The 17,021-nt window shown below is 42.6% G+C and overlaps 1 protein-coding gene and 1 non-coding gene across 2 annotated transcripts; one reads left to right on the top strand and one right to left on the bottom strand.

Moving 5' to 3' along the window:
• Positions 1 to 1,320: 1,320 nt before the first annotated feature.
• On the bottom strand, positions 1,321 to 14,883 carry KPNA2 (karyopherin subunit alpha 2). The gene is made up of 12 exons (XM_001500180.7): positions 14,720 to 14,883; positions 10,612 to 10,845; positions 9,202 to 9,299; positions 8,914 to 9,051; positions 6,583 to 6,671; positions 5,478 to 5,746; positions 5,117 to 5,211; positions 4,752 to 5,015; positions 4,328 to 4,561; positions 3,922 to 4,104; positions 2,659 to 2,808; positions 1,321 to 1,668 (listed from the first exon to the last, which is right to left on the bottom strand). Exons 3-12 carry the CDS (start codon positions 9,274 to 9,276, stop codon positions 1,576 to 1,578), a joined length of 1,590 nt encoding a protein of 529 aa, XP_001500230.1. The 5' UTR covers positions 9,277 to 9,299; positions 10,612 to 10,845; positions 14,720 to 14,883; the 3' UTR covers positions 1,321 to 1,575.
• A 91-nt stretch (positions 14,884 to 14,974) lies between these two features.
• TRNAR-CCG (transfer RNA arginine (anticodon CCG)) lies at positions 14,975 to 15,047 on the top strand. The gene has a single exon. It is a non-coding gene; the product is annotated as a tRNA-Arg (tRNA).
• Positions 15,048 to 17,021: the final 1,974 nt, after the last annotated feature.

Genomic DNA, 17,021 nt, shown 5'->3' with positions numbered 1-17,021 from the left:
AGGGAGGGCAGCCTGCAGAGCAGCAATTTCATTACTTCTCTTCCCCCCACCCCCTCCTTCCTTGGAAGCCTCTGTACAGAAAGTCGACAAAATGACCAGGGATCCAAACAAATGCTCTAAGCTTAGAGGGACCACCCGTAACATGGTTTAGTGTTCCAAGTTAGGAACTCGGCTGTGAGAGGTGCTTTAAATAAGCATTAGCCAAAGGGTTCTTTATTTCTGCACCAAAACAAGATAAGCACTAATAGACATTTTATTTCATGAAGGGAACTTTAAAATCCTGTTATCTGCAAAAGGGAAAACTCATGTTGATAAACTTGGGGAAGAATATCCTCACATTTGTGCCCATTGAGAGAAGGTAAACGGAAATGTGTTGCATTACACAATTGACTTGAAACACTCTTATTTTACTGAATACAGTAGCCCCTAAAGGTCATGAATCATTTTTAACTTTAGTCTTTCACCCAAATACCCACCACCACCACCACTAGAGTCTTTTTAATCTTCAATGAGAAATAAGGTAGGCAAATCCATCAGATTTCAGTGGTGGAGGCTTGGCTCATCACTTTTCCACTAATCAAAAGAAGCAAAAGCACTACTTTTAAGAAGCCACTTCATTTTTCCTAAGATTTACAGGCACTGTAGTTAATACCCCCACCCACCCCACACATGCAGACAATCCATTTTTTATTCTGCTAACAGCACAGCAGGGGCTAGAGTTGCACTGTGTTAGCGTGGTGGCCTTCACAACCTAGACTGCACAGGAGCAACCTGGGGATTCAACTAAAAAGACGACACAATCCTTGGACCCCACCCCTTACCAATTAAACAGAACTTCTGGGTAAACCTTCCCAGGTGATACCACGGTGCAGCCTTAAAAACACCTTCAGCCTTGAAGTTTGGGAGAAATGAATGCCACTCGTAGCTCCAAGAGCAATCCCTGATTAAATTTAAGACTTTTATCCCATCTCCCTGGCCAGTGAGTTTTAAGGAGACATTGGCTGAAGACTTCGGGGAAATTTTATTCATGCTTCTGTGAAAACTGAATTTTTTGTAGCTGGTGCACAGTGGATATGAAATCTCAAAGTACCAACAGCCATTATTACCAAGAGGGGAAGCAGCCTAGAGCAAAGCCAGAACTCAGAAGCAGGCAGGATAAATGATCACCCTCATATCTTTGATGACATCACAAACCTTACATCAAATGACTGCAACCAAAATCATACTTCCAGTTAGTCACATCAGTTTGGTTACGTTGTCCTTCATTTGCGACCTAAGAGCTTCAAATTAGAGGGCAACACATAGGCATGACAAAGTAAAGAAAAGGGTGGAATTTAAGCTTTATTTACAGGACACTGCAAGATATGAAATTCCACATAGAAATAAGAAACCCATTGAGAGGAGAAGCTTCATACAGTATGTACACAGTTTGAAACTGTTCAAGTATAGTTTCGTTGTAAAAAGTGCTACAATAACAAACCACATTTAAAAAGAGTTCTTAGTAGAGAAACAGTTAAGACAAACTTATACCAAACACAGCACACAACAAACAACTTTCTGCCTCAGCTGTACAGTCTAAAAGTCAAAGGTCCCCGGAGGGCCATCCTGAACTTGGAATGTATAGCCTTCAGAGGTAGTTTCTGGCACAACATTTTGATCTTCCTCTTCCTGGAAGTGTTAAAAAACAAAACAAAATAACCCCATAAATATGGCACAATTCTAAGCAGTAACCTGCCTAGAAGTCTGCATTTACTTTTTTCCCCTCAATTTATTTAAGTTAAACAGTTCACCAATTTCTTCCACCGCCACCCTCCCATCCCCTACACCTCTGACAACCATGAATCTGTCAATCTGTTCTCTGTATCTGTGCTTATTTTTTTTTAGATTCCACATATAAGAGAAATCATACGGTATTTGTCTTTCTCTGTCTGACTTATTTCACTTAGCATGATGCTCATAATGTATTTACTCTTAAGGTCTTCATCTGCATATTTCACCTTTAATCCTGTATCATATTTCAGTATTTGAAATAGTGGAGGGAGGACTACTGAAACTTATTAATTGATGAGTGCCTGGGAGGGAAAGGTTCTGAATGGGTTAAGGAATGCTACTACAATAACAGAAAAATACAGATTTTCTTCTCCACCTATCACTTTTCAGTACGAAAGGAGAAAACTGCTTATTAGACCCAATCTATGGTTGTGGGGTTGGCCCACTCTTCCATCAACTCCTACACACACTTACTCTCAAGATACTCTAAGATTCCTAAGGCTATTAGGCTATTCATTTGAAAGCAAATTGGTGATTTTTAAAAGTCTCAAATTAACAGACTGTATTATAATCAAGCCAAACATTAGAGGAGCAAATATGTACATTATATCCTATTTACACTGATATTTTGCTGTATCAGTGTATAGGACTCAGTAAAAAAGTACGAGGGAGGGGCTGGCCCAGTGGCACAATGGTTACGTGTGCACGTTCCACTTCAGTGGCCCAGGGTTTGCCAGTTCGGATCCCACGGCACCCCTTGTTGGGCCATGCTGTGGTGGGCGTCCCACATATAAAGTGGAGGAAGAAGAACGAGGGGAAAAAAAATCTTACAGGCTTGACCTTAAATGCGTATTTCTAAATTCTTGTTCACATTACCATGTTACTCACCTCTACAGAGAAATACTTCTCAATCAAGTTTAACGAAGCTTTGTACACAGACTCATTTTCATGGTTTTGTAGAGCTTCAATTTTGTCCAGACCTCCACATTCTTCAATCATTATACTAAGTTTCTCAGTTTCACCTAGTTTCTCAGCAGCCTAAGAAAAATTCCAAGTTTACTGGCCTATACTCTGAATGTTTGAGTATTAATATATATCAGACAGAAATAAACACTAGACAGTTCCTTCATTGATAGTTCTTTCAACAAGCCTATGAGACAGTTTTATCTCCATTACACATTTTTTTAAAACTCAAGTTGACCAGATCTGTGTGTTCTTAGCAATTACTTCTGCAGCTTTCAGCCAGAGATCTTAGAATGGTTCTCAACCTTTTTTGTACATCAAAATCACCTGGGCAACTTTAATGACACTTTATCTAGGTTCGATTTGTCTGTGATGGGAACAGGAAATTACTGTTTTGTAACAGCACCCCAGAAAATCCAAAGGTCTATGCAGTCAAGGTGGAGAACCACTGTCTAAGGGCAAAGACTGCCTATGGTGTGTAAAACAAACTCCTGACTAGAGTATTTGTTGATATCAATAAGAAATTATTAGATTTAAGAATCATATATTGTGGTTAGAATTTTTTAAAAGTCCTCAACTTTTAGGAGATACATAAATATTTGCAGATAAAATAACTTATTTGCTTCAAAAAAAAATTTTTAGGTAAAGTGGATGGAATAGGAAAATTCGCCAAATGTTGACAAGTTATTTATGTGGGATGATGGATACACCAGGGACCATTAGTCTAGACTCAGCTTTTGTATGTAAAAATTTCCATAATTAGAAGTTTAACACTTGAGTAGGACCTACCTACCAGCAATCACTGTGACAAAGTGCCACATGCTAGCATGCTGGGATCAATTAGGAACAGAACCAGGAGGAAAAAAATTAGATAACTAAGTCATTCAAATTTAATCTCACTAAAATCCAGTATGAAATTGAATTAAAGACTCTTGACAAAATAAATAGGTATGTATAGTGTCCACATACGGACTTGACTTCAATTCAGGTCATATCATGCACTTGTCATTGCTGTTATCTCTCTTATAATCCCGTGTCACATTTTTTATCAAGAGTGTGGCCCATATAAACAGGTTTTCTAATTCTGTGGCCTACTGAGTAAATGGAGCTACCCTCCTCCTAGTCTAAATAGTAAACCAATTGTCATCAAGCCCAAATTCAAACAAATGCCACCTTGTTAAGACTTACCTGAAAGATATTTGAAATGGCATCCAGAATAACCAGAATAATTTTGGTGTCTTTTGCAGTTAAGAGGTTCATCAACGGTTCTATTATGCCACAATGAACAAGGTATACAATCTGTTCAACTGTTCCACCACTTGTATAGTTGGTCACAGCCCATACAGCTTCCTTTTGTGTCTTAAAGTCTGCCTAATAAGAATAAGGAAACACGTTTATTTCAGAATAGCGATAAAAATAAGATTCCAAGACTGTTTTAGAAAGACAGTGACTAAAACTACCAACTGGTTCCATCCAACCTGAAGTGAAAGAGGTTACTAGATATTATTTAGCAGAGGACTGTAAGTAGAACCCAACACTGGCACACTAAGAGTCTTAGTAACAATGCTTTGCTTAAGTCCTAAGACTTCATTACCTTAGAGAGAACACCAACGAGGAATGGGACTAATCCATGATTTACAACTTGCTGTATCTGGTCCTGGCGGCCAGCTGTGATGTTTGACATTGTCCACGTAGCTTCCTTCTGAATGTTAGTTTTGGGGTTCGTTAGCAGGCTGGGAAAGATGGCAAGTGCTCCCGCATCTATTACAACCTGAGTCTGTTCGTCTGTCCCAGTGACGATATTTCCTATGGCTCTTAGTGCAGGAGTCTGAAAACGAAAAAATATGTTGATGCTGGTGGTTATCTTTTATTTTTTTCAGCATTGCTCAGCTCTATACCCTAAGCGTTTTGACAAGTAAGAGGCTCATTATGGCTTCAAATAGGCAATATGTCAATATTAGTACCAATGGATGATGCTCCTTATACTTTATATTTTCATTTGAAAGTTAACAACTTACCACAATTGGCAATTCAGTAGATCCTAGAAGCTTTACAAGTTGGGGTACCACTCCTGTTTTCACGACCATTTCAATCCGTTCATTCGGACCATCGGTAAGGTAGGAAATGGCCCAACAGGTATCTGCTAATACTTCTGGATCATCATGATGCAGGAGACGAACTAAAGTGGGAAGAATTTGCTCAACAGCATCTAATGGGGGTGCAGGATTCTTGTTGCGACAAAGGTTTGAAAGTGTCCAGGTAAGATTACGTAAGTAACCACACTGGGGGAAAAGAAAAAGGCAATGAGAAGGCCTGTTTTTTTGAGGGGGTGGAAAAAATTAGAATCAACAAGTGAGTAACTTGACTTATGACAGTAACTTACTGCCAAAGATGACATATCAGGAACTGCAAGAAGAGCCAACAGCGGGTCAACTGCACCATACTTGATCACCAAGTCTCGGAAAACCGAACCATCACCTGAAAAAAAGGCATGGTTAACTAATTGTATCTACTTGTCTAGCATCACCAATGTTTTGTGATTGAGTGCACCAGCGCCTTATTGCAAAGACAACAAACACTCTCAGAAATTCCCTAATTTACTTAGATGCCACTTTTGCCCCTAATAAGAGCTGGAAGCAAGGAAGTTGAAAACCTGACACAAACGTCACTATTATTTACAACAAAGCTCTCCTCCCAACCTCAGCATGAGAGACATTCAGTCAAAGAATTTTAAACGCAAGTACCTGCAATGTTTCCTAGAGCCCATACGGCTTGTTCACTGATGTGGGCGTGGGGAGATGCCAACAGAGAAATGAATGCTGGGATAGCACCTCCCTCTACCACAGCCTTGGTCTGTTCTGATGTCCCGGAAGCGATGTTAGTGAGGGCCCAAGCAGACTCAAACTGAATGGGACTACAATCAGTTCTGCCCAAGAAGGACACAAATTTTGGAATCAAACCAGCCCGGATTATGTTGTCTATGGGGGGCTGTTTTTCTCTAGAAAGCAGTTTCCTAAGGGTGAGCAAAAAGAGAAACAAAAGTTGACAATGGTGAACAAGTTTGTGTAAAAACCAATTTAAAATCCAATTCAAGAGTTTAGAACTTTAGAAAATCTTTTATAGAAAAGCACTAAATGCTGAGATATCCTGGGAATTTAAGAGGAACTGAACAGACTGGTTGCATGGTGCTACCATATGTGGTGCCTTTAACTACCTTTTTTCCAAAATCAAAATACTCCCAGTAATACAGAACCCTCCTCTCTGCTTATCTGCAGAAATCTGCTTTAGATCTTGTCACTTTTAAAAACTGACAATCTGACAGAGTGTAACTCTGTGTTAGCTTGCATTTCTCTGACCACTAATGAGGTTAAACATCTTTTCCATGATCATTTGTCATTTGGATTTGTTTTTCTGAACACTGTCAAGTTACAGAAATTATTAATCCTTTCTGTTATGGATGTCACAAAGATTTGTGTATGGTAGGAGACAAGAGTCTAAATATACTCATTTTCTAAATGGACGTACCATTCTAAACAGATATGCCAATCCCACTTACTAAATAATTCCTCTTTTCCCTGACATTTACTTGAAATGCCACTTTGACAAAAACTTCGTAATTTTCTTAAAAAATACACCAAAAGGTTAAAGGCGGTTATCACTGGGGGTGGGTGGGATATTAGGTGATTATTAAAAATTTTAGTTTCACCTAAGGAAGATTCTAATAAAAACAGGCCTACGGATGGCTTAACCTTTACTTTACCCACACCATCTGTGTCTCTTTCCCACCAAAAAAGCTAAAAAGGCTGATTTCTTAGGTTACCTATACTATCTATAGCAGACAAGACTTACCTAGCAGCTTGAGTAGCTTGGAGCTGGCTTTCCAAATTGTTGCTGTTTACGCCTTTGACAATATCCTCAACAGACCAATTTACAGTGCCCTACAAGAACAGTGGAATTTTGCAAATTATCATTTTTAAGATTAAATACAATCAATAAAATTTCTATCTGCCATTGTGAAGACATTTTTTTTGTTGTTGTTGTTTTTTGAGGAAGACTAGCCCTGAGTTAACATTCACTGCCACTCCTCTTTTTGCTGAGGAAGACTGGCCCTGAGCTAACATCTGTGCCCATCTTCCTCTATTGTATATGTGGGACGCCTGCTACAGCATGACTTGCTAAGTGGTGTGTAGGTCTGAACTAGCGAACCCCGGGACGCCAAAGTGGAGTGTGCAAACTTAACCACTACACCACTAGGCTGGCCCTGTGAAGACTTTTTTTTTAGTTTTATAATCAGCTACTGAAAGTTTAGCCCTATATTTAATTTTGCCTGTTAATTAAATATTATTTTATATATAGAACAGTTCTCAAACTTGGTGTCACGACTCACTGAAGTCTCAAGTTATGGAGTCTCCCGGAATTTTGCCACTTTTTAAGGTGGCTATAAACAATTTAAAAAATGAATTAGAGGGGCTGGCTCTGAGGCCGAGTGGTAAAGTTTGTGCACTCTGCTTCCGCAGCCCAGGGTTTCTCTGGTTTGGATCCTGGGTACGGACATGGCACAACCAGAAGGACCTACAACTATAATATACAACTTTGTACTGGGGGGCTTTGGGGATAAGAAGAAGAAAAAAAGAAAAAAAAAAAAAAGAAGATTGGCAAAAGATGTTAGCTCAGGTACCAATCTTAAAAAAAAAATGAATTAGAGCAGTTTAAAGGTTATTCCTACATTAGTCTCAGTCACTTGCATTCATATATGCAAGTTAGGGAAAAAGGTGTGGAGTTAATAGGCAATGTCCTGGAAATTTTCACATCTAACCTTGTAATCTATGCATTTCCATGGTATAGTGCTGCAAATACGTTTTATGTTGTGATCCCGGTAGAAAGGTTTGAGAAGCAATGCTATAGTTAACTCAAAAATTGACAGTATCCCTTTTTCCCTAGCTTACAACTTAACAAGGAAAATGTGACAAGTTGACAACCAGACAATAAACGGTGCATACCTACATATATATACACACACACACACACGTGTGTGTGTGTGTATATATGTATGTTGTGATATACAAGCATTTTCTCTCCATCTTTGGTGCAAAACGCGAGTGCTACAGGAATTCTGAGAAGGGAGCATTTTTCCTGCTAGGGTGACCAAGGAGAAGATGGCATTTCAGTATAATACCCTGGAAATAGCACATAGGTAGTATTCATGGGGCGGGGAACACTGATAAAATGTAGAGTACTCAAGGAAAGCATAATGTGAAAAAAAGTAGGAAACTGCACAATATCTTTGTAAGATGAGAGATAAATTTGAAAATCTAAGATATGTCAAATTTACAAAAAACCTTCAAAGAATATGGATTTTAAACCATCAAGTGTTTAAGCAAGGGTGGGCCCGGTGGCGCAGCAGTTAAGTTCACACCTTCCACTTCAGCGGCCCGGAATTCACCGGTTCAGATCCCGGGGGTAGACCTACCCACTGCTTGGCAAGCCATGCTGTGGTAGGCATCCCACATATACAGTAGAGGAAGATGGGCACGGATGTTAGCTCAGGGCCAGTCTTCCTCAGTAAAAAGAGGAGGACTGGCAGCAGATATTAGCTCAGGGCTAATCCTCCTCAAAAATAAATTTTAAAAAATAATAAAAAATATAAATAAATAAATAACAATAATTTTTTTTTAAATAAGCTTTTAAGCAGAGAAAAAACATGTCTAAAGCAGAACTTTAGGAAAATTTTTAGGTAAGTAGTATGTGGCACAGAACGAAGGGAAAGATAAATTAGGAGACTACTGAAAATATTTCAGAAGGATAAAGATCTGAACAAATGTGATGACAAAAAATACACAATACCAAAAAAGGTAGAAATAAGCCAGAAATTGGTTGGTTCTGGAGACATTAATTTTCAGTTAGCACTGGAATGGCCAGGTTAAGCTACCAAGCTGACAGTTGGAAATACAGGGAAAGTGGAAGGGAGATCAGAGCTAAAGGCAACCTCGGAACCAGCTTCAAACGATTACGGAGGGTGGGCAGGAAAGAATATAACCCATCAGAATTACTGACTGGGAAAGAAAAAAGATCTTCAGATTTGACAGTTAAAACCATAAAGCTCAGAATGTTAAATTTCTAAGAAAAGCCGCATATTGATTTTTTGGGTTTACCATAATTCACAACCTAAAATATATTTACCTGGTTGTTGCGGTTTTCCTGTAGCGGAGAAGTAGCATCATCAGGAAAGGAGCTTACATTTCTCCTTTTCAGCATCTGGTCATCTTTCTTAGCTTTCCTCAGCTCCACATTAACTTCTATTCGGCGCCGCCTCATTTCCTTGAGAAAAGATAACCTATCATGTCACCTCTTACATCAGTTTTGTTGTCAAGTGAGGGCATTTTTTCCAAATTCCCCCAAAGTTCTGACCCGTTCTCAAATATCTTCCCATTTAAAAAATATCATAGGAGAGCAACAGAAGGTACTCACTGTGCTGTCTTTCCCCTTGTTCTTGAATCTGTTAAGGCGGGCAGCCGGGGAATTGGCATTCTCGTTGGAGGACATGGTTATGAGACAAAGAGAGAAAGCTACAAGATGGGGGAAGAGAAAAAATTTCCCTTTTATCATTTTGCCTTGTCATTAAGAGCATCAATCGAATTACCAAGCATACATCGAATCCACAATTCTTCAGGAGAGGACAAACTTCCTTTTTCAGCACTACGAACCAGTGCTGGCCAACCGACATTTGTCCCCTCCCCTCTGAAGAGGCTGAGACTTCCCGGAGCAGTGCTGTCCATCGGAAATATAATGCAAGCTGCCTAATTTAAATTTCCTAGTAGCCACATTTTTTTAAAAAGCAAAATGAATTACGTGGAATTAATTTTAATAACATATTTTACTTAATCCAACACTTCCAATATATTCTCATTTCCACATGTTATAATATTAAAAAACCACTGAGATATTTCACATTCTCTTTCCATACTAATTCTTCGAAATCTTGTGCGCATGTCCACTCGGACTAGCCACACGCCCTTAGCGACTATCCCATAGGGCCGCGCGGAGCCCATAAAGAGTTAACCGGAGACAAAGTAGGGGGACAGCTCACAGTTAAAATCTACGTCCCAGGGGCAACAAATTCAAATCCCCTGGAAGCTCTATTGTCTTTAAATGGCCCCAATAAGTACATTCTCCTTGAAATTTCTCACTTGAAAATTAAAGAAAAACTTGGTTCATCGTTACAGTATGGGGTCTCCCCTAACATCTCCTGTCAACATTGAAGACCTGCGGCGCAGTGCGCATCTCCAGCTCCCCGCGCACGTTTTCAGGTCTGGGGATTTCGAGCGAACGCACCTCAAAGAGGCTGACGCTAGCGCTGCTTCATTCAGCCTCGGACACTTAAAGCAACGTCCAGAAGGCGGCCCAAGGACAAGTCCTCCCTACAGTCTGTTACCTTCCATCCATTCTGTTCTTTCACGAAACTGTGACACAGCCCACCCAGGGCCTACGTGCCAAAGGCTCCTTCCAACTGCCGCCGCCACCTCCGCTCCCTGCCCCGGCCACTCACCCGGGAAGACGCCGCGGGGAACCGGCGGCGGCGGGGCCGGAGGCGCCGGGCCCACCCCCGGGACTTTCGCCCTCGGGCCTCACTCGAGTCTCCGGGCCGCGAAGCCCACAGGTTCCCGCTGCGGTTCGCAGAGCCTCGGCGCCCCACCGCCCAAGCCCTCGCGTCGCCAGAGAGCCGCCCCGTCAACCAACGGCGCCCCCGAGGCCTCGCCAGCGAGGGAGGCCGAAGCCAGGCCGGGCGTGTCCCCGGGCCTCCCCTCCCGCCACCCGCAAGCCCAGCGCAGCCTGGGGCCAGCCGTACCGCCCGGGCCAGACTGCGGCCTGAGTTCATACCTACACAGCCGGCTCAGGAGTCCACAGGAGTCGGCGCGGCACGCACACGCTGCGGGTCGGATGCCCTCAAAACGTCCACCGCGGTCCAGCCCGAAGACGGTGTGGCTCGTGCCGCCGGCCGGCGCGATTTAAATTTCCCGGTGGCTCCGCATTCCGATTGGCTGGTTCGAGCCTATGCTGTGCGTCCATTGGTGGATTTGAAAAACACGTTGGGGGGGGCGGTGGTCATAGGGCCTAGAAGAAGGGAAGATAACATCGCGAGATGAGGGAGCTGCCGGGCAATCCCAGAGCGCCTTGCAGTGCATAGTGGAAAGACTCCCGATCCCGGCATGCAGCGCGAAGGGCCGGTTCCCAGCCCCGCCTTGGTTCTAGCCTCGGGCTGCTGCTGAGGGTTTATGCTTTGTCAGGTCGCTGGTCGTTTCCCTGGGTGATCCTAACCAAGTACCACAGATTCCCAAAATCATTCTCTTTAAAAATCTTGATATAGAAACATATTGCTATGCATTTTTTCCCTAATAGGACACAGAAGGAACTTGGCAGGGTTTTCTGGCCACTATAGAGGGGAGGGGTAAGGCAGATCTGTGTTGCAGTTTTTAGTTTCTCTCTTTTTTAAAAACTTGGGTCATAAAAGCCTGCAAAGAAGCCACAAATATGGTAACAAAAGGTTTATTATGCCTGTTTCTCCAGACACTCTTATTTTTAAATAATTTCAATACAGAAGAATTGCAGATCTTTACACAGATTTGCCAAAGGTTAACATTTTGTCGCATTTACTTTTTCTCTCTCTCCAGTATATATACACATACACATGTACTTGTGTGTGTGTGTGTGTGTGTGTGTGTGTGTGTGTGTGTGTATATACATGGCTTTTACGTATTACTTTTTGAACTATTTCAGAAATCATTTCTCTTTACCCCTAAATATTTTTGCGTGTATTTTCTAAGAATAAGGACATTCTCTTATATAACCACACCACAATCATCAAATTCAGGACAACTGAACTCTAATGCTATTATTTATTATATAGTCCATGTTCAAGTTTTGCCAATTGTTCCAGTAATGATCTATGCTGTATATTATACACTTCTGAATAAAATGTTTGCATTTTCTTGACATGTACTATTCCTTAAGCATCAATGATGGTTATCAGAGAATCTGGATTATGGGCCATTTTGTTTTCTTTCTGCAGTTTTTCTGTATTCTGAAAAGGGTATTTTTAGAAAAGTATTGGTTTATTTTTTACTATAAATAAATTCCAACCGTGAGCTTTGTCCAGTCTTGCAGGCATTTATGCCAGCCTCACTCATTGTGTAGCAGTAAGGGGTTCATAGGAGGTCGATTCTGCTCCCACCTACCCAATCAGCAGAATCCTATGCCCCCTAAGTGCAAAAATGTGGAAGTAATTCACCCCTAAACCAGTCACCGCAGGACATTCTCTTGGCTACTGTGAATGGTTAATGGGCAGGCATGTGACCTAAATTCATCCAGTTGGGAAGCCTGTGCCTTTTGTTTAATGATTGGAGGTAGGAAAGCAGGCTCTGTTCTTCTGAACTGAGGGATATGAGTCCTAGAAATATGAATAGGAGGATGGTAGAGAAACCATGAAAGCTCTGATTGACAGCATGCCCTATCTCTGAAGGTTGCAATTATATGACTTAGCGATTATGTCATCCGACATGCTTTCTTAGTTGTTTACGCTAGTCAAGTTGGGTTTTCTTTTGCTTGAAAATATTGAGTACTATGTGCCCAGAAGTGTTCTGCTTTACATATATTAATACATTTAATCTTCCACAGCTGTGTGAGGTAATACTATTATCTCTTCCATTTCACAGAAGAGAAGATTGAATCATGAGTGGTTAAGTAACTTGTCCAGGTTCACACAGTGAATAAATGGCAGAGACAGGATTCAGACCCAGGCTGTCTGGTTCCAGGATCCATACTCTCAACCACTATTCTGTACTTGCACCCAAAAAGAACCTGAAACAGAAGTATAATGTCAAAAGCGAAAGTTGCCTTTGAAAGATACAATGTTGGTGGCGGGATGGATACCATACATCCTCCACTCTTAGCTTTTGTAGTTTGGATGAAGATTCAGGAGAGGGCCTTGTCTGGCCTAGGCAAATCAGTACATTCCATTGCCCAGACACAGAGCTGTTGGTTTGGTTATGAAGCTGTGACACAGTGCAATAAAATATTTACTGAGGGGCCAGCCCAGTAGCCTAATGGCTAAGTTTACATGCTCTACTTCAGTGGCCCAGAGTTCACAGATTCGAATCCTGGGTGTTGACCTACACACCACTCATCAAGCCAGGCTGTGGCGGCGTCCCACATACAAAATAGAGGAAATTGGTACAGATGTTAGCTCAGTGACAGTCTTCTTCAAGCAAAAAGAGGAAGATTGGCAAGAAACGTTAGCTTGGGGCCAATCTTCCTCGCCACAAAAAAAAAAAAAAGTTTACTGAGGGCTTTGAGAGTGAGATATCCTCTCTCTTCCACAGTGTGCTGCGATGATGTGAGCCTGAGAATGGGGCTGCTCTCGAGAAGCAAACCTAAGTGTGCCCAAGTATGAATAATCATAGTTTGTCAGTCAGTCATTCTTGTTCTTTTTCTTTTTGACTCTTAGGTAACCACAGGTAAACATTCTTCTTTTTTTTGTTTTGTTTTGGTGAGGAAGATCGGCCCTGAGCTAACATCTGTTGCCAATCTTCCTTTTTTTTTCCTCCCCAAAGTACCAGTACATAGTTGTAGACCCTAGTTGTAAGTCCTTCTAGTTCTCCTATGTGGGATGCAGCCACAGCATGGCTTGATGAGCGGTGTGTACGTCTGCACCCGGGATTTGAAGCTGTGAACTCTGGCCGGCAAAGCAGAGTGCACAAACTTAACCACTAGCCCCAGGCCAGTCCCTGTCAGTTATTCTTTCAAGTAAAAACTATGTTCCACCAAAAAAGCAGCTAGTTTAGCCTGCAACTCAAACATCACACAAATGTTTTTCCTCAAGAGACAACCATTGTATTTTGACATGTGGTAGAAGTGATTTATGCATACTTCCCATTTTGTCACACAAAATATTAAACAGATGTGTACTCAAGAGTCCAGACTTAATACAATTAACAGTTCTTATATCATCATCAAGGACATCCTTAAGTGAAGCTGGCTCCCTTCCCTCCCCCTGCCAGGGCACAAAGGTGAAGAATACACTATTACTAGTTTGATGCCACTGCCTTGAATCACTAAGGTGTCAGTTTTACCCACCATCACTTCTGCTCCACAGTGCTAAATGATTAGTGAATTATTATTCACGAGTAATGTCCTAGGTTTCATGAAAACCATTTCCTGGATGACTCAGGGTCCACAGGTAATAAAAGTGACATATGACACATTGACACGTAAGATTCGAAAGATACACACCAAAATGTTAATAGTGGTTAACTCCGAATGGTAGAATTATGGTCAATTTCAATGTTCTTAGTTTGGTTTACCCATATTTTACACAATTTTACAATGAACAGGTATTATGTACCTAAGAAGAAAACTATACTGTGTTTTTAAAAGCCACAAATGCAGCATCTTTACATGCAACACGCATACAGAGATTGTGCATGGAACCAGAGTCTCTAAATATTTACCCAAGACCTAGTTTTAGAATAAAGACAAACAAAAATCCGCATTATTTTGTATTCAGAGACCTTGTTATATTCATTTTCCCTTTAACCTGGGGGGAAAGAGGAGACGGGGACGAAACGGGATGTAGAAGCGTGGGGGAGAAAGTTAAATTTGAAGAAAAGCCTGTTCACCCTGGAATCCCCCAGCAGTCCCCAGCACAAAATAGCTTATCAAATTAATGTACGTTGAATACATGCAAGAAAGAAAGGGAAGGAGGGGCCTGTAAGGTTCGGGAGGGTTGGGGGCAGGTGCGGGAGGACCCAACGCTCTGCGAGTGGTTCCTTACGCCGGCGGCAGAGGCAGGTCATGGGGAACTCTGTAAAATACAGACGCCCGGGCCCACTCAGAGAAACAGAACTAGAACGTTAGCACAACAGACACTGGAATATCGTTTAAAGGGCCCAAGTGCGCCTGAGGCGCAGCCCGCACGGAGAACAGAACCCACCAGACACAACAGTCCGCCCAGAACCGGCCGCGTGCCGGCCACGCAGTCCCGGAACGGCGGGCGGGGACGGCCGTGCGCAGGCGCGGGGGTCGCTCTGCCGCGCGAGCCGAGGGCGCAGGAGGGCGCAAGCGCGCGCTGGCACGGCTAGGGGCGGCGCCCAAACCACACACCGCCCGCGCGAGACCGCAGAGCGAGGGGCGGGGCGCGATGATGGCATCACGTAAGGAGAGGGTGTGAGAACCCGGATCCTGTGGTGACCCAGTGGCCTAATGGATAAGGCATCAGCCTCCGGAGCTGGGGATTGTGGGTTCGAGTCCCATCTGGGTCGCACGAAGATCATTTTGGTGGAGAGAGAGGGGCAGGGATGAGCACTGACGACGGTTAACGAAGATTTTAAAATGTGGTTACTTCGCTTCTCGACAGCGACCTTGAGGACGATTGTGTTACAACTTAGGAAAGGCATCTCCGCTTGTTAGAAACAGCAGTTGAGAGCTTAGAAAGTGAAAGCTGAGATCAGACCCAAAAGAGGAGCATTACAGTGACTTTTGAAAGAAAAAGCCTTAGGAAACATGAACTACCAACAGGACAAATGGCATTACCTCTTTTTCTGCCTGCCTTTTCAGGCTGAGCTTCACCATGGGCGGCCACACACGAAAAACTTTCTCCCGGTCCTGATCCCTAGGGGTTTGGGAGCAGACTCAACTGTGCTACCTCCAAACAGATTGATTTCCAGTACTAAGGAGAGTTTATGGAACGGCAACTGTGCTGTTACAACATACAAATATAAGAAACATAATTTATGGTTTCTGTCCCTAAACTATTATGAACAACAAATTGTAGTTAGAACTTACAGGTTTCTGGGTGTGTGTGTGTTTGATTTGCAAATTAGTGTAATAAAAGAAATACAATCAGAGTTTAAGCCTATCAGGGTTCAGTTGACTAGCTTGAAAAGTTTAAACTCTTCTTGCAAAACTCCTACAAGAGGATATTACTAAGTTAATTCCTACTCTTTAAAAACAGCTAAATACTAAATGCAACGTGGTATCCTGGGTTTGAGCCTGAAACAGAAAACGGACTTTAGTGGAAAAACTAGTGGAATCAGAATACAGTCTGGAGTTTACTTACCAGTAATGTACCAATGTTGATTTCTTAGTTGTGACAAATGTACATGGTAATGTAAGCTGTTAACCTTAGGGGAAACTGGGTGAAGGGTATATGGCAGCCCTCTATCTTTGCAACTTTTATGTAAATTTGAAATTATTTTCAAATTAAGAGTTTATTTTAAAAAAACTAAACTACCAGTGGAAAAATATAACTGACACCTTTGCCCCCGTTTTTAAGGGTCAGAATGTAGTGCTGAATTTTTAAACCAGAACACATTAACAAATAAGTGGACAGTTTCCAGCTTCATTCCTGGTATCTCAGAGTTGGTGTCCGTATTAGGTCCTTGCATACAATAGGTACTAAAAAAGCTTCAACTGCATTGTCTCCTGCCTCCCGCTTGCAGGCAGCATCTTGGGACAATGGATAGTGACAATATCTCCCTGGTCCCCAAAGACAAGTTGCTCACATAATAGAATGCCCACCTCTGAGAACGGGGCAGGACAATCTCCTCACCAGTTCTCTGCCCTTTGGGCTTCTGACTGGCCTGCTCAGGCCTCCAGCGTGCGCACCTGACTCTTCCACCTCATTTCTCTCCTTCAACCTCCTTCTCAGCCCGGCTCCTTCTCTCTGGCAGACGTTTTGTGGCTCACTCACCATAGTTCATTCAGCTGAAGTAAGCAAACATTTATTGAGTGCCTATGGAATACCCCACATTCAGGTCACTCAATGCAAATTCCACATTTTCCTCTTCCCTCACCTCTGTCATCTCCCCCATGTCTTCCCTCTCTGTCTCGTATGGAGAGACGTCTCTCCTCCAGGCCCAGGCCAGTTCCTCTCTCTGACTGTGCTCTGAACCCATCCCCTCTCTCCTCAGGAATCTTGTCTGGCACTTAGAAAACACTCGAAAGTTATAAGCCCAGTAATTTCCCCTCGTCTGTGTCTTTATCTTGCCCCTCTACTGGCTCTTTCCTCTGAGCCCAAAAACATTCTACAGTTTCTCCATTCCTGAAAAGCTCACCCTCAGTCCTGGGCACCTCGCGTGAGTCCTGGGTGCAGGCTCTCCACGCAGCCAGCCTGCTCCAAGGGTGGTCTCCACGTGTCCAGTGTCCCCTTTTCTCCCCCTGCCATGCTCTCCACACTCTCCTGCGGCCCGGCACACTCCTCCCAGACAGTGAACTCTTAATTAGCAAACTGAAGA

Source organism: Equus caballus, chromosome 11 (assembly GCF_041296265.1).
Source record: "Equus caballus isolate H_3958 breed thoroughbred chromosome 11, TB-T2T, whole genome shotgun sequence".
Classification (NCBI taxonomy): Eukaryota; Metazoa; Chordata; class Mammalia; order Perissodactyla; family Equidae; genus Equus; species Equus caballus.
Note: the sequence above shows the minus strand (reverse complement) of the source record. Positions and strands in the feature narration are given on the sequence as shown.